Consider the following 27,439-nt stretch of genomic DNA (forward strand, 5'->3'; position numbering starts at 1 on the left):
AAACAAACGATGGCGAATGGTCATCGACTACCGTAATCTTAATGAAAAAACCATAGGAGACGCTTATCCTTTGCCGAACATAACAGATATACTCGAACAACTCGGGTCCGCTAAATATTTCTCTGTACTAGACTTAGCGTCAGGATTTCATCAGATTCCTATGTCATCAGAAGATGCTCATAAGACTGCTTTTTCCACACCTTATGGACACTACCAGTTTAAAAGAATGCCGTTTGGATTAAAAAACGCACCCGCAACATTTCAAAGATTGATGGATAACGTGCTCTCTGGTTTACAAGGAAACGAATTATTCGTTTACATGGATGACATCGTTATATATGCAAGATCTCTAAAGGAACACGAAGTCAAATTCGAAAGATTGATGGAAAGATTGAGAACAGCAAACTTAAAGCTGCAACCTGATAAATGCGAATTCCTACGACAAGAAGTCATGTATTTAGGACATATAATCGGAGCTGACGGAGTCAGACCCGATCCTGCAAAAGTAAACGCCATTATGAAATTTCCTACGCCAAGAAATCCCAAAAACATTAAGCAATTCTTAGGATTAGCTGGATATTATCGAAAATTCATACCGAATTTTTCCAAAACCGCCAAGCCATTAACAGATCTTTTGAAAAAGAATAAGAAATTTGAATGGAAAGAAAATCAAGCAGAAGCATTTAATAAATTACAGCATTCATTATGTTCAAAACCTATATTGCAATATCCGGATTTTAATCAACCTTTTATATTAACCACCGACGCTTCTGGATATGCCGTCGGAGGAGTACTTAGTCAAGGAGAAATTGGAAAAGATTTACCCATAGCTTATACTTCACGCGTTTTGAATACAGCAGAACAAAATTATTCTACGATCGAAAAAGAATGCCTTGCAATTATTTACTGTGTAAACCACTTTCGACCATATTTATATGGCAGAACTTTTACAATTATCACGGATCACAAGCCTTTAGTGTGGCTACATTCCATTAAGGACCCTTCTTCGCGATTATGGAAATGGCGGATGAAATTATCCGAATACCAATACGAAATAAAATATAAAAAAGGAACTTTAAATAATAACGCCGATGCTTTATCTAGAAATCCTGCTGTCAACATAGCCGTACCTTTATTCATTATTGACGAATATTCTTCCGATGAATCTATTTTCTCGCCTCAACCTCCAGACATCTCTAGGAAACAGAAATTAAATCAAACGAATAAAAGAATCGTTCAAGCTACAAGAACCTCTACCCCCATACAGCAGCAAGAATTGGAAAACTCCAATATCGACTCTGAAGATCACGACGACAGTCAAGTTATCATCGAAGAAGTAACAGACTCCGACGAAAGTACTGAGTCCGATTATACTGAAATAATAGATTCGAATATTATACCTCATCAACCGAAACCTCCAGAGCCACCGCCATGGAGCCGAGCTCAAATACGAGAAGTACGAGAAAGCCTGTTAAAACAAAAGGATAACCATGTAATACTTCTTTACCAAGATGGTACTCCTTACGATAATGGAGCTAAACTATATCAAGAAGCTAACTTGCTTCCTAATTACGAAGAATTAACATTCGAAAGAGCCAGAATTCGTACAGTAGAATCCAACACGCTTATCGCTCTCCCTATAAAATTAAACAATCATATTTTAATAGAAGCTCAAAATCTTAAAAACTGTTTGAAATCTTTAGTAGACGTCATTACCGAACTCGATCTATCATCTTTCAGTCTTAGCAAAACTGAACGTTTCGACGATTTGCCATGGTCCTATATAATTAACCAGTTTAAAAAACATCTCCAAGAATTACCTGTCAAAATTACCATATGCCTAAATCTTATACAGACTCCTGAAATAGAGAAACGACTCTCCCTAATTTTAGAAAACCATGCCTCTGCGCATGGCGGACATAAAGGAGTGATAAAAACATATAACCGCCTCCGTTCTCGATATTGTTGGAAGACAATGAAGAAAGATATTCAAGATTTTATAAGGACTTGCCGTGAATGTCAATTAAAGAAATTAACTAGAGTTAAAACAAAGCAACCAATGGTTATTACTGATACGCCTGGAATGGCTTTCGACAAGGTTTCATTAGATATTATGGGACCTCTGCCCATCACGGATAACAATCATCAATACATATTAACTATGCAAGATTTACTAACGAAATATTCCGTGGCATCACCTCTACAAGAAGCCACATCTTTAACAATAACTGACGCTTTTACCAAGGAATTTATTTGCATATACGGAGCCCCTCGTGCCATATTAACGGACCAGGGTACTAACTTTTTATCAGCTCTAATGAGACAATTAACGAAGAAGTTTGGCATACAACATTTTAAGACCACAGCTTATCACCCTCAGTCAAATGGATCACTAGAACGCTCACATCATGTACTAACAGAGTACCTAAAGACACAAATAAATAGAGAAGCTAATTGGGACGAATATATTAAACTCGCAATGTTTTCATACAACACTAGCGTACACGAAGGCACTAAATATTCACCTTATGAATTGGTTTTCGGGCGAATAGCTCGACTACCCTCTGCACATCCTATCATCGAAGAAAATACTGAACCTACTTACCATGAATATATCACAAATCTCTTTAATAAAATAAGAGATCTGCAAGTTCAAGCTCATTCAAATCTGGTACAAGCTAAAGAGAGAAGCAAGAGATATTATGATCGAAATATAAACCCTCGAGCTCTTGAACAAGGAACATTAGTTTATTTATTAAAAGAACCGCGTAAAGGAAAATTCGCCGACCAGTATACGGGTCCCCATGAGGTACTTGAATTATTACCTCCCAGCAACGTCAAACTCAAAATCGGAAATCAAACTCGAATTGTCCACGTCGACAAAGTAAAGCTCGCACATTCTAAACCCGGATGAAACATTAATGATAATTTCTCTTTTTATTTCAGATGCTTTGGCACCGACAGCCGATTCGGCCGCAGCCAAATATCCAGCAGGTACATCGAATCAGGGATTCATTCCTATTCGCTCATTGCACTCATGTCCACGGGGCAATCTGCCTCGAGGATGACACTAATTTTTGTGACCGGTGTTACGATCAAACTCACACCGCGATAATCCGGGAAAATTACCAGAAAATTCATAGACATTTTTTCGTAAATAGTCATCTAGTTAAAGAAGAATACTGCATAACTTGCGGTATAGTGGTAATAGAAACTCAAGATATAATCAATTGCACTCCCTGTGTCGCAACAGTTACTAAATTACTACAAACATTAGAAGAAACTTCGACTCATACCGATTATACATACCCCATAGTCGTAAATGTCTACGACAGAACCCCTGCGCTATAGGACATATCGAAAGAATGTCCGGTGTCTTTTGTTGCGCGATAACTCAAGGATACCGAGATCCATACTTCAATACATACTTCTGTGAGCCCTGCTATATCGAGATACAATTATCTCTACTAATTACTCAGCTTCCTCAATTCTTTGTTCACTATTTCTTCATTGGACCATTCCACGTGGAATACCGTTGCGCCAACTGCTTACGAAACCTAACCACTCTGAGTCCTATACATCAATGTTCTATTTGCATCAGAGATCTTACTGAAATACTATCTATATATTTCCTTTCTACTATTTGTGATGTCTCGACAAATACCTAATGCCGCATGTATAAAATTACACGGGTATCTCCACATCCATAACCATAACCATTATTGTTGTCCTTGCTACTGTTTACTCTATACTCCTATTACCCAACGATTCTACCTACCCATAAATTCCCACATAATATCCATTGCACCCCATGCAATACAGACACTCTGTGCTCATTGTTACCGACCTATATCTATCATAAGGCCTTTAGCCACTTGCCCCACGTGCATAAGAAATATAGCTAGAATATTCCGGGATACACAACCTCCAACCGTTTCCATAAGTGAAGAAAGAACCCCCGAATCGTAAGAACATGCAATCCGAAATTAACACAGATACATTGGATCATGTAGTACATGAGGAATGGAACGGATATCTCTGTCAAAAAGAAAATTTATATTTTTGCCGTACGTGCAAGGATCGCGACATCTGTACCCATCGTCTTGTTCAAATCAAATACCACAGTATATCTCAATTCTGCCCTTTGAACGATTTTCGCGAATTCGAATGTTGCATATGCACGACGAAAGTATGCCGTATAACTCCTATTACCACCTGCACTGAGCAGTGTTTTCTAAATTATATACAGGAGGAACGCGAACGCGAAAACAGTGACAAAGAAAATAGAGAACAAAATTAAAATCCAAGAACCAAAATTCTGTCATCACGATGGAAACTCCAAGCAGCACCACTTGTAATCATTTGATTCATGGTCTCCTAATTCATTTTCCTAAAATCCATGAGGCAAAATGTAAAAAGATTATATTTTATAAAAGACTTGTAGAATCTCGTGTAATACGCATGTGCTGTTCTTGTCATAGACTCAGCCGACTCAGAGGCCAAGCCTCCTTAACAGTCTGCCATTGGATTACCTCTGGCAATCTTAACTTCGCTGCATGCGAATTCTGCAATACTACTCTCGAAACTACTCGCTCTATCTTTAACTGTTCTGAATGCGTCTATACTTATTTCGAAAGAGCTATAATTGAAAGAAAACGTGGGAGGAACATAAATGACATAAATGCCTTCGCCTATTGCAGAACACATAATCAGGGTCAAATTTCCTGAATTCAAAGATGTGTCTACCAATTAAGGCCAAGACATCAGTACACCCACTGCTCGACAATACTTTGTTCAATAGTTTAAACATAAAATGTACCATAACTCTGACACACGATGTCATGGGTTCCGAAGACCCTTACATAATTTGCGCCAAATGTTATAAGCCAAGAATTTATAATAAGGTCTTAACGCAATATCTACATGCATTCCATTTTGGAAATGTGCCAAAAATCGCCTGTCGGATATGCGGAGGGAAATGCTATCAGAATAAACCACTTATAGAATGCTCAACTTGTACACGCGCATATTACCAATTCCTCCAACACGTATCTGGAGAGGAAGAAAATTGTAAACGATTAGTAGCTCTAATCGTAAATTCACAAACTCTGAGAATAGAATATAGCGTTCCTGAAGCAAATCTTGACTTAGAAACTAGAGACGATCTAGTAAATCGCATAGAATCACTATAAGAGTCTTAACATTAATATTAACGCATGCATAACGCTTACCTCCATTATAAGAAGCCTTTATTGAAATATAACATAGACTCGCGTATACATATATTATATTTAAGAGGAAGCATGTAACCGCCGAAAAAATTGTCAAAGCCACATAGAATTGTTTAACGAATACATATTAATTACTTTGGTGGCAGCGTACATATTTAAAATAATATAATTAACCATTTAGAGTATATACGTGTATGACTCGGGAAAAATAATAGAATAATAGTAATGAAAAATTAATATATATATATATATATATATATATATATATATATATATATATATTGATACAAATAAAATATTTTGGTGGCAGCTAATTTAAAGAAATAATCCCACCGCGATAAAAAAAATATATATATATATCCCACCGCAAATACATAAATACATATAAAACTAAATAACTTTAGTGGGAAATATAACGCTTAAAGAGATATAACGATAAAATTTTAGTGGCAGCGGTTATGTTAAAATAATATTCTTACCGCAAATGCATACACATATATATTCCATATAGTCTAAAGATAGACATAAGTACTCACTGTTACTCATGTAATCATATAATTTTAAGAATACATATATACATATATCTTATGCCAGGGAACATTATTTCAGACATAATGACGTCCCTTATCCTAATAATCTTGCTAAGTGAAGCATCCGCTTTAATTGGATTCGACTGCGGAGGACAAAACCTCAACGTCACTACAGTCTCTCTTCTTGACGTTGGCGAATGTGACTTAAAAATTCGAAAGCCAAATACATCTAGTGTCCATATCCAATTGTTACAACTATCTGACTACAGTCATACTGAAGTTATTCAGTGCAAGATCGAAATTTCAAGAACTATTTTCCATTGCGGAATGCACTCACACATCTCAGCCGTTCACAACGGAAAAGCCGACTATGTCCATGAAACCGGACATTCCCAGTGCTTGCGTATGTTTCAAGACGGAAGTATAACACTCGCCGAATACGTTTTAATCCTTGGGATCAAGGTTAATCAAACGACGTACCGAAGTGTCACCCCTAGGGGACGATTGCAAGTCGACGGATATTGTAAAGGAGCACAATATTCCGATCCATATGGAACTTGGGACAATGTAGTTGTCCAAGCCGCTGTAAAAATTACTTTGAAATCAGCCTACGTACCAGTGCAAATAAATACTGGAAAAATTAAATTAAGATCAGGAACGGTATGCAATCTTGCTGCCGGCTCTTGTCTAGACGCCGACGATGGATATACTTACTGGAAACCCGTACCTACGGATACATGTAATTTTCAACGATACGATGTCCTTTATGAAGGACCAGCAAACAAGATCTTCGAAGACAGCTCTCACTCCGATTCTCCAGTAATATACAGCCTAGTAACTCAAGAAATTACCTTTGCTCTTATGAAGACTAAGGAACTTCCCCTGTGTGGATACACACTGCTATGCACGGAACATCCGAAATTATTCATCCTAGAAGTAAAGCCAGGAAATACGTTCGCGAAACAAGGAACCATCGCCGTTAATAATTTAGACATCTTTACATATATGAATTCCAAATTCGTATACATCGAAAAACACGTCAAACAGCAAATGACATCCCTATATAATAACGTCATTTCTCAAAAATGCGAACTAGAAAGACAAGTAATAACAAATGCTTTATCTTTCGCCGCTCTCCAACCAGATGAATTCGCCTACCGGCTGATGAAAGGCCCTGGATACATGGCCGTCACTGCAGGAGAAGCCGTCCACATAGTTAAATGTATTCCTGTGGAAGCAATGGCAAGAAGAACTGAAAAATGCTATACCGAACTCCCTGTTACTATAAGAAATAATACTTTCTTCTTAACACCTAAATCTAGAATTATCACGGAGCTCGGAAATGAACGAGAGTGCAGCATGGAACTACCCACCTTATACCGCATAGAGGATACCTGGATACAGCTTACACCTACGATTCAAGTCCGACAAGTATCGCCTGAACAATTTAAGCCTATGGCCTCTTTAACATGGAAGTATCTCACTCCCGGACCACTAGCCGTGAGTGGAATCTACTCCGAAGTCGATCTAAAAAAGTTAAGAGACCACATTATGTTTCCTGCCGAGAAACCAGCATTATTGAACACTGTAGCTCGAGGATTAACGGGCCACAGCGTCAATACTGACGGAATATCAGTGTATAATTTACTTAATGAAGATTCTTTAAACAAAATAGTCGAGAGCACCGCCTCTCGAATCTGGAGAAGATTCGTTAACTTCGGATCTGCGACCGCTGGACTCGTTGGAATATTCATGATCATTCGTATAATCAAATTATTAATCGATACTATAATCCATGGTTATGCCTTGCATACAGTGTATGGTTGTAGCCTACATCTATTAGGAGCCGTATGGAGCTCCCTCGCAAATCTGCTGCTCCATCTGGCGAAGGAAACCCCTTCCCGGAGATCAAAGGAAACTAACGGACACCAATCGGACAACGACGGAACTAATGTCACAATCAATCCAACCGCAGAAGCAAACGCACCTCCAGAAATAATCACACAGCAACCTCGACCAGCTAAACCGCCGAGGACATCAAAAGCTGGCAACGCAGAAAACACCGAAGAGGTGAATATTCAAAATCCTTACACTAACCTAAAGAATCGCTTGAACACAATAGATGAGAATATCTAACTCCCTCAAACAAAATCCTCTGAAAACTATCGGATTTTGTCTTCATTAGGGGGGAGGTGTTACGTCCCCCAACAAAATTTTTATTTTTATTTAAACACGCAAAAATTGCCTCTATAATATTTAAACTGTAATTCCACCGACGAACATATAAATCTTAATCCCACCGAGTAACATATTATTGTTAATATAAATTAATATTGTTAATTAAAATTCCATCACGCCATCTATTGTCACCAATATTTCTTATTATAAAATCTCACCGCGCAATGTAATATCACCAATACTTATAGTACATCAATATCATTCCGCCGCGTGATATAATATTGTCAATATCTCCGAAAATAATCTTTCTCTGTTAAGAAGATAGCTATACATAACATAACCTCACTTAGGAATGATAGAAATAATTTTAAGTCCTCACTTAGGAATGATAGAAATAATTTTAAGTATTTGCCCACATATAGTATCATCCGCATAAAAATTACCTACTTTACCGACAATAGGCAAAATCACCCACACAAAAGTTACCGACAGTCGATAAAATAAATTCCTACTTTACCGACAGAGTAAAAGTTACCGACAGAAAAGTTACCGACGGAAGGTAAAATAAATTCCTACTTTACCGACAGAGTAAAAGTTACCGACAGAAAAATTACCGACGGTCGATAAGGAAGTTTTCTACCTTACCGACCGAGCAAAAGTTACCGACAGAAAAATTACCGACGGTTGATAAGGAAGTTTTCTACCTTACCGACCGAGCAAAAGTTACCGACAGAAAAATTACCGACCCATGATAACACAGTTACCGACGTTACCGACTGAGGATAAAGTCATTTCCTACCTTACCGACAGTGAAGACTGTCCGTACCCACATTACCGACAGAGGGCAGCGCCATCTCTGGGGTAGCGATGATACTAACTTTACCGACATATAAGAGAATACCTCCTTTACTAATATGTAATCCTGATACACAGAAATTTTACAAATCAAAAACCAAAAGACTTTATATACATATATATATATTTTTGAACACGTCTCAGCACCGACTACACGTATATCTAATTATTTTGAGGCCTAAATTATATCAAAAATCATTGATTCCAGATTAACTCGAAAAATACTATAAATAAAAATCTTATGACAATTTTCCCTTAAGGAGCATAAAAAGTCAGACCGACACATGTATACATAATTATGAAAACTCCAATACTACTAATTTTATAAACGAAGTTTTAAAATATAATTTTCCGTATGCGATATTATGAGTCATCATCACATTCCAAACTAAGACTATGGAATATTCCGCTCGAATATTATTGCACAACATTACGCAACATGATGAAATAATTAATTATCATTAAGTAACAAATGAATTTATTGTTATAAAGCGTATGCAATAACTTCCATTTATATTAATTCACAAAAAATCCGTTCAAGAGAACATTGCGCAACATAACGAAATAATTAACTTATTAATATTAAGTATATGCAATAATTTTTATTCAAGAACATAATAGATATAAATATTAAAAATAAAAGCAAAGAATAAAAATTGTTGCACCATTGAAATAATTTATAGTCTTTATATACTTATATCCCACCGCATAAATACTTATGTTAAAATAATTGTAATTATAATAATTATGATGTCAGAATTTATTAACAACATTTAAAGGCATTTTCCATAATAATACATAGAGACAAAAATGAACTTTCGAACGGAGCATGCTAGAAACTCCGTTGACATTTCTACAGCTAGAGCTTAAAAAACTACATTAGAAAATATATGCATGTAAACTGCAAAGAAATTCTGATGGTCTAATAATTATTATAAAACTTATGTGTCAAAATACAATGCAACCAGTATAGCCGATTCTATACTGACCGCTCCGTCACCCCCACTTCAATTCTGAAGAGTCCCACCATCTACAAATTAAACTACGCCCACACTACGCCCAATTCCTGCGGCAACGCCCAGCAGCGCGCGCATCTTCCCCACGCTCGAGCCAGCGGCGCGCGCAACCAGCCCGGAGAAGGGAACCAATGAGCGACCGCGCCGCCCACGCCGAGGCGCGCGCATCTTCCGAGGCGCGCGCATCCGTCACGTCAGCGGGAGCCAATCCCAAATCATTGCGCAACAATCACGTCAGAGAAAACCAATCACCCGTTGACAACGCGGCACATCCCTCGAGGCGGACGCATCTTTCGAGGCGCGCGCAGCCAGAAGCAGAGGAGGGAACCAATCACTGCTCGACTCCCTCCACGGAGAAGCGCATCTCCTACTATTGGGACCGTGTGCAAAACTGGGACTGACGACTATATAAACCCGTGCAGAGCGGTCCTCCTCGCATTTTGCCCAACGATCTTCAACATTTAACTACCTCCGGCATTTGGCCCAACGATCTTCGACATTCAACTACCTCCGGCATTTGGCCCAACGATATTTACAGTGTTAACTTGGCATTTTGCCCAACGATCTTCAACATTTAACTACCTCCGGCATTTGGCCCAACGATATTTACAGTGTTAACTTGGCATTTTGCCCAACGTTTTCAACACTTAACTAACTACTGGCATTTTGCTCAACGATATTCACAGTGTTAATACTTATATCTCCGAGATTTTGTACGTGTATTCAGTTAATAAATTCAGTGACTATTGAACATTGAGTTTCTCAATCAAACTCCTGGACTGCAACCTCCATCCCGAACTGTCACTGAGGTAGACGATATCCAGCGGAAGGAAGCAGCATCCACTCATCAGCCTAGTGAAGGGAAGCAGCCTTCACACACTAGGACATTTCAGACACTGGTAAATATCCGGCCACTTGTCATTAATCTAACCTTTAATTTCTACTAACAACTAAATTCAGTGAAACAGTGCGCGACAATACGGGAACCTTACCTTTGATTACCCGTATTCCTTAATCCAGTTATTCAACTTAGTAAATATTTCCAATTGGAAAATTTATCTGGGACTTATCTCTTTGATAAGACGACGCGATAGACAGTGAGCGAGTGCGAAACTGCAGCGGCAGGTCGAACCCAAGTCTGGCTCGGTGGAAAAATAATTATCTTGAGGAATTTATTCCCATGATAGAGGTTGTTTCTCAACCTAGAGCTGGTGAGGCAATAGAAAAAATAAGCGGCCTCCTGTCAATCGACGTCCGAGTAGGCGAAAATACAGTTTTCGATTAATAGGCAATTATCTTGAGGGATTTATCCCAATGATAGAAGTTGACCTTTTGATCTTGGATTGAATTTAGCCTTAACTTCAAAATACGAGATACATCCCAGGATTTAGAGACAATACACTGGCTTAGTTTTGAATCATTATCACTACTTGCAATTATAACCTAACCTTACGAGGTTAATACTAAGCCAGCCGTATGATAGGTGGATACCTTGTCAGCGTATCCAAACTCCTGATTATTCCTCGAATCCTCTTTCGATTTTCAGAGAATCAAAATAAAATAAGAATTTATTTGAAACCAAGATAACACATTAACATTTCAAACAAATAAATTCTCGATAATCCTAATTTACCATCAGTTGGTAATTTTTCCAATAGTCGTCAATCAAAACTTACCATCGGTCGATAACTTACCATCAGTCGATAACTTACCATCGGTCGATAACTTACCATCAGTCGATAACTTACCATCGGTCGGTAAAACAGAAAGTGACGCTAACCATCGGTCGGTAAAACAGAAATCTAACTTACCATCGGTCGGTAAAACAGAAAGTGCCGCTAACCATCGGTCGGTAAAACAGAAACCTAACTTACCATCGGTCGGTAAAACAGAAATCTACATTACCGACGGTCGGTAATTTTCGGGAGTCAACGTTACCAACAATAAAATTTTTTATACTAATCTTTCTATTTCTGCCGGTCTATACTTCTATCAACTTTGGGGACATCTATCTGACTATACTCGGGATAACAATTATAAATTGAACATTCATATGGAATTCCCTTTTTCTTTTTTTTTATTAACAGGTATCGGGTATTCTTAAATTCAACTTTACGCAAAAGTAAGTGACTTCAAAATCACCAAAGTCTTAAATATTAAATAGACAGGTTTATAATTGGTTAATTAAACGACAGATGGTCCGAGTGAGACAAGGTAACTTCAATACCCGTCGAAATATTCTACGCCTTGTGAGACGAAATAGGCAAACGCGACGAGAATGAAATCATTGCACCAGTTCCCGAGATCATCGACTTAGAACCTCAGTCACCTATCCCCATAATCACTATTGAGGAAGAAAGCCACGAAATTATCCCAGTCCCACATAATCAATATTCTCCCTCCAATCTAGTAGAAAGAATTACCGAAGATAGAAGCAACTGTTCAACCATCTCGCTAAACTCCGACCAGGCATCCATCCCCGGACCTTCAGTGGATTGGAGTCAGAGTCCAGAGACTGCTTCCATCTCGGGGACATTCCAACATCTTGACACCGTACCCCTATACAACTACTATCCCGAGGAAAACAGCCTATATAGTCCTCCTAGCTATTCCCCCGTGGCATATGAAGACCCAGACCCCTTCGAGCCCTTAGAGATTTCCCTAGCTTCCCCAGAAAGACCCATCTCAACCATAAACATCGAATATTCTTACTTTCTACCAGAATTGTACGGTTACCCGAGGGAGGAATAAAAGGATATTCAAATTTGTAAAATAAAATATATATATATACTTTGAACAAAACAAAATAAACTTATAAAATTTAGTATGAATGTTTATTCACTCTCCACCTAGAATCCTCTCTAAGCACAATAGACCTTCAATCTCTCGGCGTCCCAGGGTATAGCCGGCCTAGCAGGTTGCCCTAAAACAAATTGGGAGATTAATTGCGTCCAACTGGGAAAGTAAGACTTCCAGACCAGTCCTGAGGAACTGGGGACGTAACATCCGTTTAGAATTGATTTTTAACTTTCTTTATATTAATTATATAGTTCTAGTTAACAATGTTATAAACAAATTCTGGTGTTATAAACCATTATAATTACAATTTGCTATATAATAATTATATGATATATATATATATATATGTATGTGCATATAAGTGCATGGTCTAGATAGTTGTTAATAATAATTGTGTTACATTATAATATAAAAGTGTATTAATTATTTGTTACGTCCTATTCGATCGTTTATTTAACGATTCTGCAGGGCGCACCGTGCAGGGACGAACAATATTATATCTCTCTATTTCTTTTTCAGGGCAACCTGCTAAGCCGGCTATACCCTGGGACGCCGAGAGATTAGGATCTATAGGACGCTTCTTTTCGGAGGTATTTTAGGATTGACAAATAAATATGCAGATTTATTATATTATAAATTTCTATTTTTTCCTTTTATTTATTTTATCCTTCCTCGTTCTTTTACATTAGTTTATAAGGTAATTTTGGCGAAATTAAACTATGAATGATATATGTCGTCTACTGTATCTAAGAATTCTTCACTGTTCAGATAATCCAGAAAATGATTAACCGCTTGGTCCACCAAGCCTTCTTCTGCTGGGGAGATATCCACGGGGTCAAACCCGAATTCTCCGGGTCTAACCGGGGAATAATCTGGGGTTGAATAATCTGAAAATGAGGCCGGGCTATCGGGGCGACGGGGAGACGTTTGGACCTGCCTGTCCCGTCTTATTTCGGCGTTGGCCTCCCAAGCTCGGAGTAATCCCCGTGGTATTCCAGCAGTAAGGTCATCCGGGTCGAGGACAATCGTGGAAGCTGTTGAGCTGACAGAGCAACTGTCTGACGATTCCTGTTCTTCTTCCGGTTCTTCTCCAGCCGGTATCGCTTGGTGTTGTCTGCTGTTCTCGGGGTTTAGTTCGGAGGGCAAAGGGGCAAATGAAAGGTCGTGTGGGGTGTTTTCACGATCATTGACCGCTCGAATTATCTCGCCCGGAATTTCATCTCGGTCTACGTATAAATGGTAAGGAACAGTACGTCGGTCTCTCAACAGACGCTGTCGGAAATATTCGCGACGCCTTATACCCGCCCGATGAAAGGGGATCTCGCGACGGAGAACTGGATCGATGCGTAATGCGTTTACCATCTATTATTGAAATAATTTAAATTTTAAAATTTGTTTTATCGAAAGGATAATTTAAAATTATTTCGCGGCATCTAATACTTACGATGGAAATTTCGAGGGGTCACCTGTCAAAAAAGAATGTACCGCGTGAATCTAAAGTTTCGTAACCGGTTTAGAGAAAGAGACAGGACAGATTCTGAAATCGCGACTCCTCATTTATTATAAGAAAAAATTATTAGATAGTTACCTCACATGCAGTGACGTGGTAAGGAAGGGTGTGTAGGAATATTTAAATATAAGATGGATACCGTACCTGCTGGTTTAGTTTTATTATTATAAAATAATTCCTCTAATATATTATACTAAACCAGAGTTATCATACTATGTGTCAGTCGGTCCTTAAAGAGCGCGTCCCGTGCTCTACGACAAGTTTCGATGTGCAAGACGTCACGTCACAGTGGCACAGAGTCCGTAAAGAAAATTCCTCTAAAGAAAATTCTTCGCGGAAACGGCAGAGGAGTAGGATAGGCTACCCAATGCACATCGATTGACAAGTCAAAGGCGACGATTCACTCTTGTGGATAAAACCAAAGACAGACTGAGCGTTTAACGTTCAAAGGCAATCAACGTACTCGTGTTATCAGAAGGAAGAGACGTTGGATATGTATGAAGATAAGTTGTTGACTATTATGTGTAATAAAATTCTTCAAATTGTCATGCAATAATAATAATAATATTCGGTTGATGGTTGCAGATCACGAGAGATGAAGAGGAAATTATTGAATAATTAAAATGAGTACTTACCCAAAAGTACTGCTGTCAGGATATGCGATGAATCTCCGTGGAGGACGGTCTGCCTCGGCGATGTCTCTGTAGGAGAGTCGGAGGAACCGGTGACAAATGATTGGCAGAAGACCCAAGTGATGGTTTAAAGACACTTTATTTTCTTAAAGTATACTATAATATTCGACTGCTCTCTAGACTAAGTTCTTAGTCCGGAAAAATATCCTGCGACTAAGTTCTTTTTCGACTCGAAAATGTTCTGTGATACGCTCGTGATCGCTTTAGCTGTTTTCTTCTCGAGAGCTCCAGGTCAAATGCGCGGAAGACTGAGCTGCGCTCCCTGAGGTACCCTCTGGTCCCTACTCCGTGCCGGCTATCCGCAGTGGTAGGAGAATGTGGCGCTCCCGGGCGTAGGCGGCTCGACCGCCGCTTGCCGCTATAGCTGTCCTTCTTCTTCGAGCGCGCTATGACGTGGTGGCCGCGCTCTTGCGTGGGGATAGTGGGGACGACGGAGCTGTCAGTATTGTCCATGCATCGAGCTCGTTAATTCATTTTACAAAAGGTAAGGCTTTTACAATAGGTTTTTAGTCACCAGAATTTTAATAATTTGCATGCATATATTTTTTAATATAGAATCTCAACCTCTTTCAATAGAAGTGTGAATGATCGTTCTAGCATGTTCCGTTTAGGATTGATTTTTAACTTTCTTTATATTAATTATATAGTTCTAGTTAACAATGTTATAAACAAATTCTGGTGTTATAAACCATTATAATTACAATTTGCTATATAATAATTATATGATGTTACGTCCTATTCGATCGTTTATTCAACGATTCTGCAGGGCGCACCGTGCAGGGACGAACAATATTATATCTCTCTATTTCTTTTTCAGGGCAACCTGCTAAGCCGGCTATACCCTGGGACGCCGAGAGATTAGGATCTATAGGACGCTTCTTTTCGGAGGTATTTAAGGTTGACAAATAAATATGCAAATTTATTATATTATAAATTCTATTTTTTCCTTTTTATTTATTTTATCCTTCCTCGTTCTTCTACATTAGTTTGTAAGGTAATTTTAGTGAAATTAAATTATGTATGATATATGTCATCGACTGTATCTAAGAATTCTTCGCTGTTCAGATAATCCAGAAAATGATTAACCGCTTGGTCCACCAAGCCTTCTTCTGCTGGGGAGATATCCACGGGGTCAAACCCGAATTCTCCGGGTCTAACCGGGGAATAATCTGGGGTTGAATAATCTGAAAATGAGGCCGGGCTATCGGGGCGACGGGGAGACGTTTGGACCTGCCTGTCCCGTCTTATTTCGGCGTTGGCCTCCCAAGCTCGGAGTAATCCCCGTGGTATTCCAGCAGTAAGGTCATCCGGGTCGAGGACAATCGTGGAAGCTGTTGAGCTGACAGAGCAACTATCTGATGATTCCTGTTCTTCTTCCGGTTCTTCTCCAGCCGGTATCGCTTGGGGTTGTCTGCTGTTCTCGGGGTTTAGTTCAGAGGGCAAAGGGGCAAATGAAAGGTCGTGTGGGGTGTTTTCACGATCATTGACCGCTCGAATTATCTCGCTCGGAATTTCATCTCGGTCTACGTATAAATGGTAAGGAACAGTACGTCGGTCTCTCAACAGACGCTGTCGGAAATACTCGCGACGCCTTATACCCGCCCGATGAAAGGGGATCTCGCGACGGAGAACTGGATCGATGCGTAATGCGTTTACCATCTATTATTGAAATAATTTAAATTTTAAAATTTGTTTTATCGAAAGGATAATTTAAAATTATTTCGCGGCATCTAATACTTACGATGGAAATTTCGAGGGGTCACCTGTCAAAAAAGAATGTACCGCGTGAATCTAAAGTTTCGTAACCGGTTTAGAGAAAGAGACAGGACAGATTCTGAAATCGCGACTCCTCATTTATTATGAGAGAAAATTATTAGTTAATTACCTCACATGCAGTGACGTGGTAAGGAAGGGGGTGTAGGAATGTTTGAATATCAGATGGATACCGTACCTACTGGTTTAGTTTTATTATTATTAAATAATTCTTCTAATATATGATACTAAACCAGAGTTATCATACTATGTGTCAGTCGGTCCTTAAAGAGCGCGTCCCATGCTCTACGACGAGTTTCGATGTGCAAGACGTCACGTCACAGCGGCACAGAATCCGTAAAGAAATTTCCTCTAAAGAAAATTCTTCGCGGAAACGGCAGAGGGGTAGAGTAGACTACCCAATGCACATCGATTGACAAGTCGAAGGAGACGATTCACTCTTGTGGATAAAACCAAAGACAGACTGAGCGTTTAACGTTCAAAGGCAATCAACGTACTCGTGTTATCGGAAGGAGAAGACGTTGGAATTGTATGAAGGTAAGTTGTTGACTATTATGTATAATAAAATTCTTCAATATGTCATGCAAAAATAATAATAATAATATTCGGTTGATGGTTGCAGATCACGAGAGATGAAAAAGAAAATATTGAATAATTAAAACGAGTACTTACCCAAAAGTACTGCTGTCAGGATATGCGATGAATCTCCGTGGAGGACGGTCTGCCTCGGCGATGTCCCTGTAGGAGAGTCGGAGGAACTGGTGACAAATGATTGGCAGAAGACCCAAGTGATGGTTTAAAGACACTTTATTTTCTTAAAGTATACTATAATATTCGACTGCTCTCTAGACTAAGTTCTTAGTCCGGAAAAATATCCTGCGACTAAGTTCTTTTTCGACTCGAAAATGTTCTATAATACGCTCGTGATCGCTTTAGTTGTTTTCTTCTCGAGAGCTCCAGGTCAAATGCGCGGAAGACTGAGCTGCGCTCCCTGAGGTACCCTCTGGTCCCTACTCCGTGCCGGCTATCCGCAGTGGTAGGAGAATGCGGCGCTCCCGGGCGTAGGCGGCTCGACCGCCGCTTGCCGCTATAGCTGTCCTTCTTCTTCGAGCGCGCTATGACGTAGTGGCCGCGCTCTTGCGTGGGGATAGTGGGGACGACGGAGCTGTCAGTATTGTCCATGCATCGAGCTCGTTAATTCATTTTACAAAAGGTAAGGCTTTTACAATAGGTTTTTAGTCACCAGAATTTTAATAATTTGCATGCATATATTTTTTAATATAGAATCTCAACCTCTTTCAATAGAAATGTGAATGATCGTTCTAGCATGTTCCGTTTAGAATTGATTTTTAACTTTCTTTATATTAATTATATAGTTCTAGTTAACAATGTTATAAACAAATTCTGGTGTTATAAACCATTATAATTACAATTTGCTATATAATAATTATATGATATATATATATATGTATGTGCATACAGGTGCATGGTCCAGACAATTGTTAATAATAATTGTGTTACATTATAATATAAAAGTGTATTAATTATTCTTTTTATTATTCAGCTCTTGGAACAAAGGATGTGGCGAGCTTTTTTATCACCGGATGCAGGTGTTCGCCGTGCCAGGCAGTCGCGCCAGGCAGTCGCGCCAGGCCTTATCTTATCGCTGAGTGAGCTCATGTGCAGCTGCACCGGATGAAGCTCGGAGGGTCGCTTATCTTTTGGTGAGTGAATTTATAACGCTTTATAAATCGATTTAATAATTTCATTCGTTATAATTTATATGAATAAATTATATATTCCTTACTTGTTAATTGTATAGAATATATATATATATATACTTATATATATTGTTTGTAAAAGTTAATAAATGTAATTATTAAAAATTTTATCTTCATTATTTTATTAATTAAATATGTATTATACATATTGTTATTTCTCTTTTGAAGGCTTGAAAGTTTGCTAAAAAATTGCATTACTGTTGGATCTTTGTTAGTTAATGATATGGATTAATTTAACATATAATATATATATATATTCTTTTATAATTTATAATTTCGTAATAACTTATTACTCTTGCAATAAGAAAGCGCTCCTTATAATATTCATACATTATATATTCGCGAGTCCCTTTCGCATTAAGACTCGGCACGGACGTCGAAAACATTAGGGGAGATAACAAAGTAATAGGGGAGATAACGCGGTACGCTGGACTTAGCCTTGTGCTCTTATAAGGAGACTTATTATTCGTCTCAATAATAAAATCATGCATAATGAATTTTATAAGACCATACATTCATTATTATTATTAATATGTATATTTATTACCTTGTATTATTATTATTTAAATTTTATATTTCATGTGTGTTATATATGTGTAAAGTTTTGTTATAACAAAATTTATTTAGTAGTTATATAGATTTATAATTCTGCACACAGTAAAGAGTTATGAGCTTTATTTTGCATTATTGGTTTTATTAAATCAGAATCTTTATTATTTATAATTATTAATAATTTAAATAATTTAATATATTTGTCTTATATAGTTATTATATTTTTCAGATATTTTGTAAAACGACATTCTATACAGAAGATATTCGAGGGTGCATATCATTTATAGCTTGGCTGTATTTTAATCGACAATATAGAACGTTTATTAGACTATTGTCGGAGCGGATTAAAATACTCACATATGATCGTCTGGCCATGACTTATTAACTCTATGCACCTCTAATTGCGGATAAGTTCTGGATATTTTGAAATATTTTAATATTATTTTGAATGTGCTTGACTTGACAACTTTCGGTCATTTATTAAATATATACATACATTAATTAATGTTGAGCTTTTACATAATGAAAATGGTTTATTATTTGGTTATCATTGCTTAATTATTATATTTTAATTGTATATAAAATTTTGCAATTAAATAATCAAAATGAAAAATATATGTATTATTTGGCAATAAGAAATTAGATTTTATATAATTTATTATTATGTAGTGAAGTTTTATTTGAATAACTATATAGAATATACGTATATGAAAAGAGATTTTTATAATGTATTAATTATTATGTTCTTATGCTTAGAGTTTAAACGTGTTATTATTTGAATTTTTCTTATTTGTCTAGGTTGCATATATAGTATATATATATATGTTGGAAGGGATATGGACCAATGGATTATTCACGGACAACAGACAGGCTTAAACCATATAAGAATATGCAGCATTGAAAGGATTTTGAGGAATCTGTGCGAATTATTTCGGAAGTTTATTTGGTAAGTATTATTTTGATAAGTTAATTAATGAATCAAAGGTTTTATTTAATTATATCATATATTTATAAAATATATATTATATATACATATATATAATATATGTATTCATGTATAATATTATGTACCTTTAGTATTTTAATGCATTATCTTTTAAATTTTTATTAATAACTATATATGTATTTATACTAATAATGAGGGTGACAAGTCTGTCCGAGCTTGTTTCGCGGTTTAATTCTTATTAATTTTTACATATGGTATTACGTATAGCGCTGTCTCTCTCACTCGCGCGAGTCACCCGATAGTGCGGTCTCTCTCACTTTCACGTACTACTACCTATTGAGGTCTCGTGTATAAATTTCGATAGATGCAGTCGGTTAATTATATATTTGAGGAGGCATATTTGTGGTTTGTTATTGAAATATATTTCTAAGGAATTTTATTAATAAATATATTTTTATTTTTCCGTATAGCGTTTTCGTTAGGTGATGAAAATATTGGGACACCCGGTGGACAACCAAGTGGAGGCTATGTTTATAGGGTGACTTATTATTCTGTATGCAGCAAAGAGTTACGTATAAAATTTTATTCATAATAATTTCTTGACATTTCTTTATTATTTAGTTATTGTTTAGTAGTTATAATTTAATATATTTATTGTTGAAATTTAATATATTAATATTTGATTTATTATACTTCTTTTACTATTTGATTTCTTTTACTCCTATATAATTATATACATTTATAAAATATTAAACCTTTTTAATATAGTAATTTTGATCAATCAAACTTTTATAATGGTAATAGATTTTTGTATAGATTGATTTGTTAGTACATTTTTGTTAAGTTAATTTTTCATACGGCCAAATATTATTTGATTATTATTTTCAGTTGCTGGGTCTTGGAATTCTTGCTACTTATTTATAACAAGCTGTCTTACGTTATTAGGAAGAGGATAAATATTATATATATAGGATCATAAAAGGTGTACAAGTATGTATTATATTTTAAATGGTTTATTTAATAATTTCTATAGTAGATTTTCTTATATATTTATTATATTTTTCAGGTATCAAGACTCTGAGGAAAATTACTTCCTGATAGTGAACATATATATATATTTACGGGAACTCAACGAGGACCAAAAATTAAAATAATCTAGGATTTTTAAAGGAAATTCTTGCTTGATTAATTATATTTTATTCATTACTTATATTTTATATATATATTTTATTAATTATATTTTATTAAGAAATGTTTAGATCATTAATTTCTGAAAGAAGCTCGTTACTTTATAAAAGATTATTATTTGGTGATTATTGGCCATTTACATTTTGTAATTAAATAGTCAAAGTTAAATGTTATTCAATAATAATTAGAGTTTTATACAGACATATTTGGCCAATGGTATTAATGTACAGTAAAGATTTATTATAACGTTTAGAAAAATATTTATTCAAGGAAAATTTATTAATTTTGTTTCTCATGAATATAAAAAATATATATATATATTGTTAATTATTTTATTACGGATTATAATTACTGATTTTTAAAGCGTATTGTTTTAGTAACAATTATTATTCATGGGTATTAATTTTTTGTTTGACTTGGTACATTTATTTATTGTTTCATATTCTTATATGTACGTAGAATGTTAACTTTATAACTTTCCTTTTGTTATTGATGATTCTTTATAAATTTTCGTATTAATATTTTATGTGGCTCACTTTCGGAGCATTTGTTAGCATTTTTACTGTAGGTTATTTATCCCAAAATATTAATTAATTATATGATTTTCAGGTTTCAAAATTGGTAATCGCTGCATTTCTTTTATGACAATTGACCATACTATTTATCGAAAAGATACGCATGGGCTCACAAAATCATTTATTAATAGAATTTAGGTGAGTATCGTTTGATAAAATATTTTGATTTATGCCTTTTCCTTTGTAGTAAGCGCATATACACGCATAGGGATATCTTTTTTTGGTTATATGTGATAACTGAATAATATGAATATTGAGTGAATATCTATATATATTGGTTACATATAATATAAAGTGGATTTATAGTGATTATATATAATTACAAGTAAAGATTATATAAGATACGAAATTCTTTATACTATTCTTCGAAACAAATTATATTTTATTCGTTAAGAATTATTTAAATCATTTTCTTTTTAAAAGAAGCTTGTTATTTTACAAAGGATTATTATTTAGTCGTTACTGGTCATCTGTTTTTACGTTTTAATTTTATAATTAAATAATCAAAGTAAATATATTTATTATTTGATAATAATTAAACTTTTATATATATATATATGTGTTTTTCATTGTTTATTGATTTATGTCTTTATTTGTCTAAATACTAATTAGTTATAATATTTTCAGGTTTCGGGATTCATGGCTATGGAAATTTTCCCATGCCAAATTTACCAGAAGAATGTGAAGGAACGCACAAGAGGCTATAAGACAGTCACCTACGAATTTGTTCGCATACCGATTCATACGAAGTCTTGTTGCAAGTGTTTTTGACGGTTACATTATTTAGAGTGATTTGCTGAGAGTTTTTCTTGATAATAAAATTTCGAATAAATTTCTTTTCTTAGTAAAGTTAATTATTAAGATAAATATCATTATATACGACCAGTACCAGTACTGCTAATTCATTGTAATATTTTTCTGGCTATATACCACATCAATCAATGTATTGTATTAATATGAGATTATGGCGAATATATATAAATATATATATATATATATATATATAGTATTTTGCTATTGATTTATGAAATTTCATAAGCGATTTTAAGGTGATTGTATGAGGCTTTTGCAGCTTTATTAAAATTGCATAAATAATAATTATATATATATTGAAATTCTTTTACGATTATTATAAATGACTGTTTCAAAGAGCCTATTACTTTTTCTTGATTGATAGATGTGTATAAGTCCAGCTTTCGGTTAGTACTGGTGGTTACTAGTATTTTGACTACATGAGAACTGATTATTATTAAATTGATGTATATATATATTGATTATATATAATATTATGGCGCAAATATATAGTGATTATATATAGTATCGCGCAAAGATTATATAGGATGAGAGAATAGGTAGGGATTATATTTTTATAAATAAGATTTTAAATTTTTCGTTGCGGGACGTAACACCTCCCCCCTAATAAGAACAAAATCCGATTGTTTTCGGAGGATTTTGTACTAGGGAGATTAAATATTTTCATCTAGGGTGTTTAAACGGTCTCTTAGGTTTGTATATGATATAGGTATATTTACGTTTTTGGTGATTTCTTCGTGGCAAGGTTTCATTGTCCTTGGAGGTTTGGCTGGTGGAGGTTGTTGAGTAATTACTTCCGCAGGTGCAGTGGGATCGATGTTGGAGGTTTGCGTGGTTGTTCCTCCGCCAGGTGATTGATTGTCTCGGTTATCGTCTCCAGATTTTCTAGAAGATTCCCGTGCCAAATGGAGCAATAAATTTGCGAGGGAGCTCCATAAAGCTCCGAGTAGATGAAGGCTGCAACCATACACAGTGTGAAGAGCGTATCCATGAATGACTGTGTCAATGACTAATTTTACTAGGCGAATAATCATGAAGATTCCGACGAGTCCTGCAGTTGCTGATCCAAAATTTATGAATCCCTTCCAGATTCGCGAGGCTGTGCTTTCGACAATTTTATTTAAAGAATTTTCATCCAGCAAGTTGTACACTGATATTCCTTCAGTGTTCATGGAATGGCCAGTTAGTCCTCTAGCAACGGCATTGAGTAAAGCTGGCTTTTCGGCTGGGAACATAATGTGATTTCGTAGTTTCTCCAGATCTGTATCAGAATATATTCCGCTTACGGCCAAAGGTCCCGGTGTGAGATATCTCCAGGTTAAGGCAGTCATGGGTTTTAGCTGTTGAGGTGGCAGTTGTCTAACTTGTATGTTAGGTGTAAGTTGCACCCATGTATCTTCGATTCGATACAAAGTAGGAAGTTCTAAACTGCATTCTCGTTCGTTGCCAATTTTGGTGATAATTCTTGATTTTGGTGTAAGGAAGAAGGAATGATTTCGTACAGAAATGGGAAGTTCGGTATAACACTCTCCAGTTTTTCTTACCATCACTTCAACAGGGATACATTTAATTATTTGTACTGCTTCTCCTGTTGTAACGGCCATGTATCCTGGCCCTTTCATGAGCTGATAGGCAAATTCGTCTGGTTGGAGTGTAGCAAAAGATAAGGCATTAGTAATTACCTGCCTTTCTAACTCGCATTTTTGCGAAATGACGTTGTTATAGAGAGACGTCATCTGTTGTTTGACATGTTTTTCTATATACACGAACTTGGAGTTCATGTATGTAAAGATGTCAAGATTATTGACAGGAATAGTTTTCCGATTAGCAAATGTATTGCCAGGTTTAGCTTCAAGAATGAATAATTTCGGGTGTTCCGTGCACAGGAGAGTATAACCACATAGAGGTATTTCCTTGGTTTTCATAAGGGCGAAAGTGATTTCCTGAGTCACAAGACTATAGATGATTGGGGTATCTGTCTTGGAGATGTCTTCAGAAATTTTGTTTGCAGGTCCTTCGTAGAGGACATCATATTGTTGAAAATTACAAGTATCCGTAGGCATAGGTTTCCAGTAGGTGTATCCGTCGTCAGCGTCTAAACAGTAGCTGTCAACGAGTTTACACACAGTTCCAGATTTTAATTTAATTCTTCCCGTATTCAATTGTACGGGAACGTAGGAAGATTTTAGTGATATTTTCACAGCAGCTTGGACGACTACGTCGTCCCATGTTCCGTATGGATCGTTGTACTGGGATCCCTTGCAGTATCCGTCAACTTGTACGCGGCCCACCAAGGTAATACTTCGGTAGGTCGTCTGATTTGCTTTTATGCCCGCGACAAGGGTGTTGTCTCCCAAAGAAATAGTTCCGTCTTGGAACATCCTTAGGCACTGAGTGTATCCAGTCTCATGCACATAATCGGCTCTTCCATTGTGAACAGCAGATATATGTGAATGCATGCCACAATGATATATATTTCGGGATATTTCAACCTTGCACTGTATGACTTCTGTATAACTGTAGTCGGATAGTTGTAGTAGCTGAATATGAACATCTGTGGTGTTGGGTTGTCGTATGTTCAGATCGCATTCGCCAACATCAAGGAGAGAGACGGCTGTTACGTTGAGGTGTTGTCCTCCGCAATCAAATCCGATTAAGGCGGCAGTTTTACTTAAGAAGATTACTAGGATTAGGGGCGTCATGATGGTCTGAAATGATTACAATTTTGATGTACGTGTAGATGTCTATATTACATTTTGTGGTTACATGATTGATGGTACAATGTTCGTGAAAGTTTGATTACGAATAATTGTCGCAGAATTGATTCATAATTATACATTGAATCTTAGGTGTATTTAAATTATAATTACTTATGAAAGTATTTGAATACACAAGAGGTATCTTTGTAGCGTCGCTCAATGTGATTATAATATAACATGGGTATATGTGTATATATGTATATACATATAGAGAGGTATTCTAGCTAAATTTGTATGTATATTATTATCATTATACTGTGTTTTTTTTTTTTTATTGTTCTTTATGATTATTATTTCCTATGAAATATTTTTGAAGCATTTTCTTTTCCCCTTTTTTTTGTTTTTTTTTTGTTATTATTATATGTATGTATATATATATATTTATATGGTAAATATGAGTGATTATTATTACTGGTTATTAATAGTAAATCGATTAAAGGATAATTATATATGAGTATATAATTATATATATATATATATATATATATATATTTTAGAATATATAAGAAATTTTATATGTTATACGTATACATAAAAATATATATATTTTTTTTATATATTTTTTTTTTATATATATATATATTTTATTTAAAGTTTTTGTTTTTGTTTTTGTGTTTTTTTTTTCTTATAAATGCAGTTTGTTAACATATTTATTATGGATATATATATATATATATACGTATAGTTCGTAATAGATAAAATATTTAAGTTTATTGGTGAAACAAGGATTGAGAAGATCCATTTTCTTTTATTGTTTAATTTAATAATCTTTCCTCTAGAATTTCTGGATCATTAGGATCAACCGTTATTTCAGCCACTCCATAATCTATCTTCAGTGTGATTGAATTTACAGACAGGCCTATAGTTTGCCTGTAAGTTCTTTCTTCTCCCTTTTTAACGATAATGTCTACAAATTGACTATAGGCTTTAAAACATTTAGTGCATTCGAGAAGGGGTCGTTTTTCATGACAATTACTCCCGCAATTAGCACACTGATTCGTTGGCACACTGCCATATTGGAATGTGTGTGAGTATTGCGTCAAGACCCTGTTATAAGTTGCAGGATTGTAGCAATCCGTGCATATAATATGAGGACTGTTAGCGGTTAGGACATCATGTGTCATTATAACCACGCATTTTACGTTAAGGCTGTTGAAGAGGGAGTAGTCTAGTAGTGGGTGAGCAGGTCGCTTAAATTTGGAAAGCGGGCACATTTTATGCGTATATGCCTTGTCTGTGAGTCCTGCAAAAAGCAAAAGCAGTTAGATTACTTATATCCCTTCCCTGATTTCTTTCAAATATTGCTCTTTCAAAATAGGAATATACGCATTCCTGGCATTGAAGGATGGGACGAACAGCTTCCAGGGTGGATTGACAGTAATTACACTTAGCAAGATTTATATCTCCCGAAGTTACCCAGTGGCAAACAATTAAATCAGGCTTGACTCTTAATTGTCGAAGTCTATAACATGCGCAACACATGCGGCTAGGAGTGCGAGTTTTTCCGGTATATCTTTTGTAAAAAATTACTTTTCTGCATTTTGCCTCATGCATGTTGGGGAAGTGGGACAATAATTCATGGATTGGGTGATTGCAACAGGGATTGCTTGCGTTATTCATGTTGCCTTGCTCTAGCAAATTCTCTTTTTCGTTCTTCTTCCAGATAATTTAGGAAGCACGGCCTGCAATCAATTATGGGAGTTACGAGAGACACTTTACGATTACATAAACAGCATTTAGAAGGACTAACATGAGGAAAATTTTCTGATATGCTGTGATAATTTATGTGGACTAATTCATGATCCGCGTGTATTTTACATATAGAGCAGTAATAAAGGCCCTTTTCCAGAGAGTAATATCCATCGAATTCTTCGTGCACAGTACAGTTCAGGATATCGGAATATGTATCCGATAGCATATTAACTCTTCAATTCTTCAAGGTTGGGTGGTTGGGGGATTCTCTTCATTTATTGAGAGAAAGGTGGGGTGAGTCTCTCGGAATATTTGAGCGATATTCCTAGTACAGGTGGAGCAGGTGTGTAGGGGTCGTATTATGGTGATTGGTCGTTGACAGTACGAACAGATCGTTCTATAGGGGTGTGGAGCGATAGAAATAATATGGGAGTCTATTGGAAAGAAAAACCTTTGGTTACAGGGAGTATGTAGCATACAATAACATGCACAGCAATAATGGTTGTGATTATTTAGATTGAGATAACCATGCAATTTGATGCATACAGC

At 36.0% G+C, this 27,439-nt stretch overlaps 1 protein-coding gene across 1 annotated transcript; it reads left to right on the plus strand.

Annotated features, from left to right (window-relative positions):
* The first annotated feature begins 271 nt into the window (after window positions 1-271).
* LOC145965708 (uncharacterized) lies at window positions 272-3,115 on the plus strand. Its single transcript, XM_083089410.1, has 5 exons — window positions 272-453; window positions 1,105-1,604; window positions 1,704-1,927; window positions 2,030-2,421; window positions 2,947-3,115. The coding sequence occupies exons 1-5, from the start codon at window positions 272-274 to the stop codon at window positions 3,113-3,115; spliced, it is 1,467 nt and encodes a 488-aa protein (XP_082945536.1).
* The last annotated feature ends 24,324 nt before the right edge of the window (window positions 3,116-27,439 follow it).

Source organism: Camponotus vicinus, unplaced genomic scaffold (genome assembly GCF_025532165.1).
Source record: "Camponotus vicinus isolate PSW18456_S1 unplaced genomic scaffold, iyCamVici1.0 SCAF_1, whole genome shotgun sequence".
NCBI classification, from domain to species: Eukaryota; Metazoa; Arthropoda; class Insecta; order Hymenoptera; family Formicidae; genus Camponotus; species Camponotus vicinus.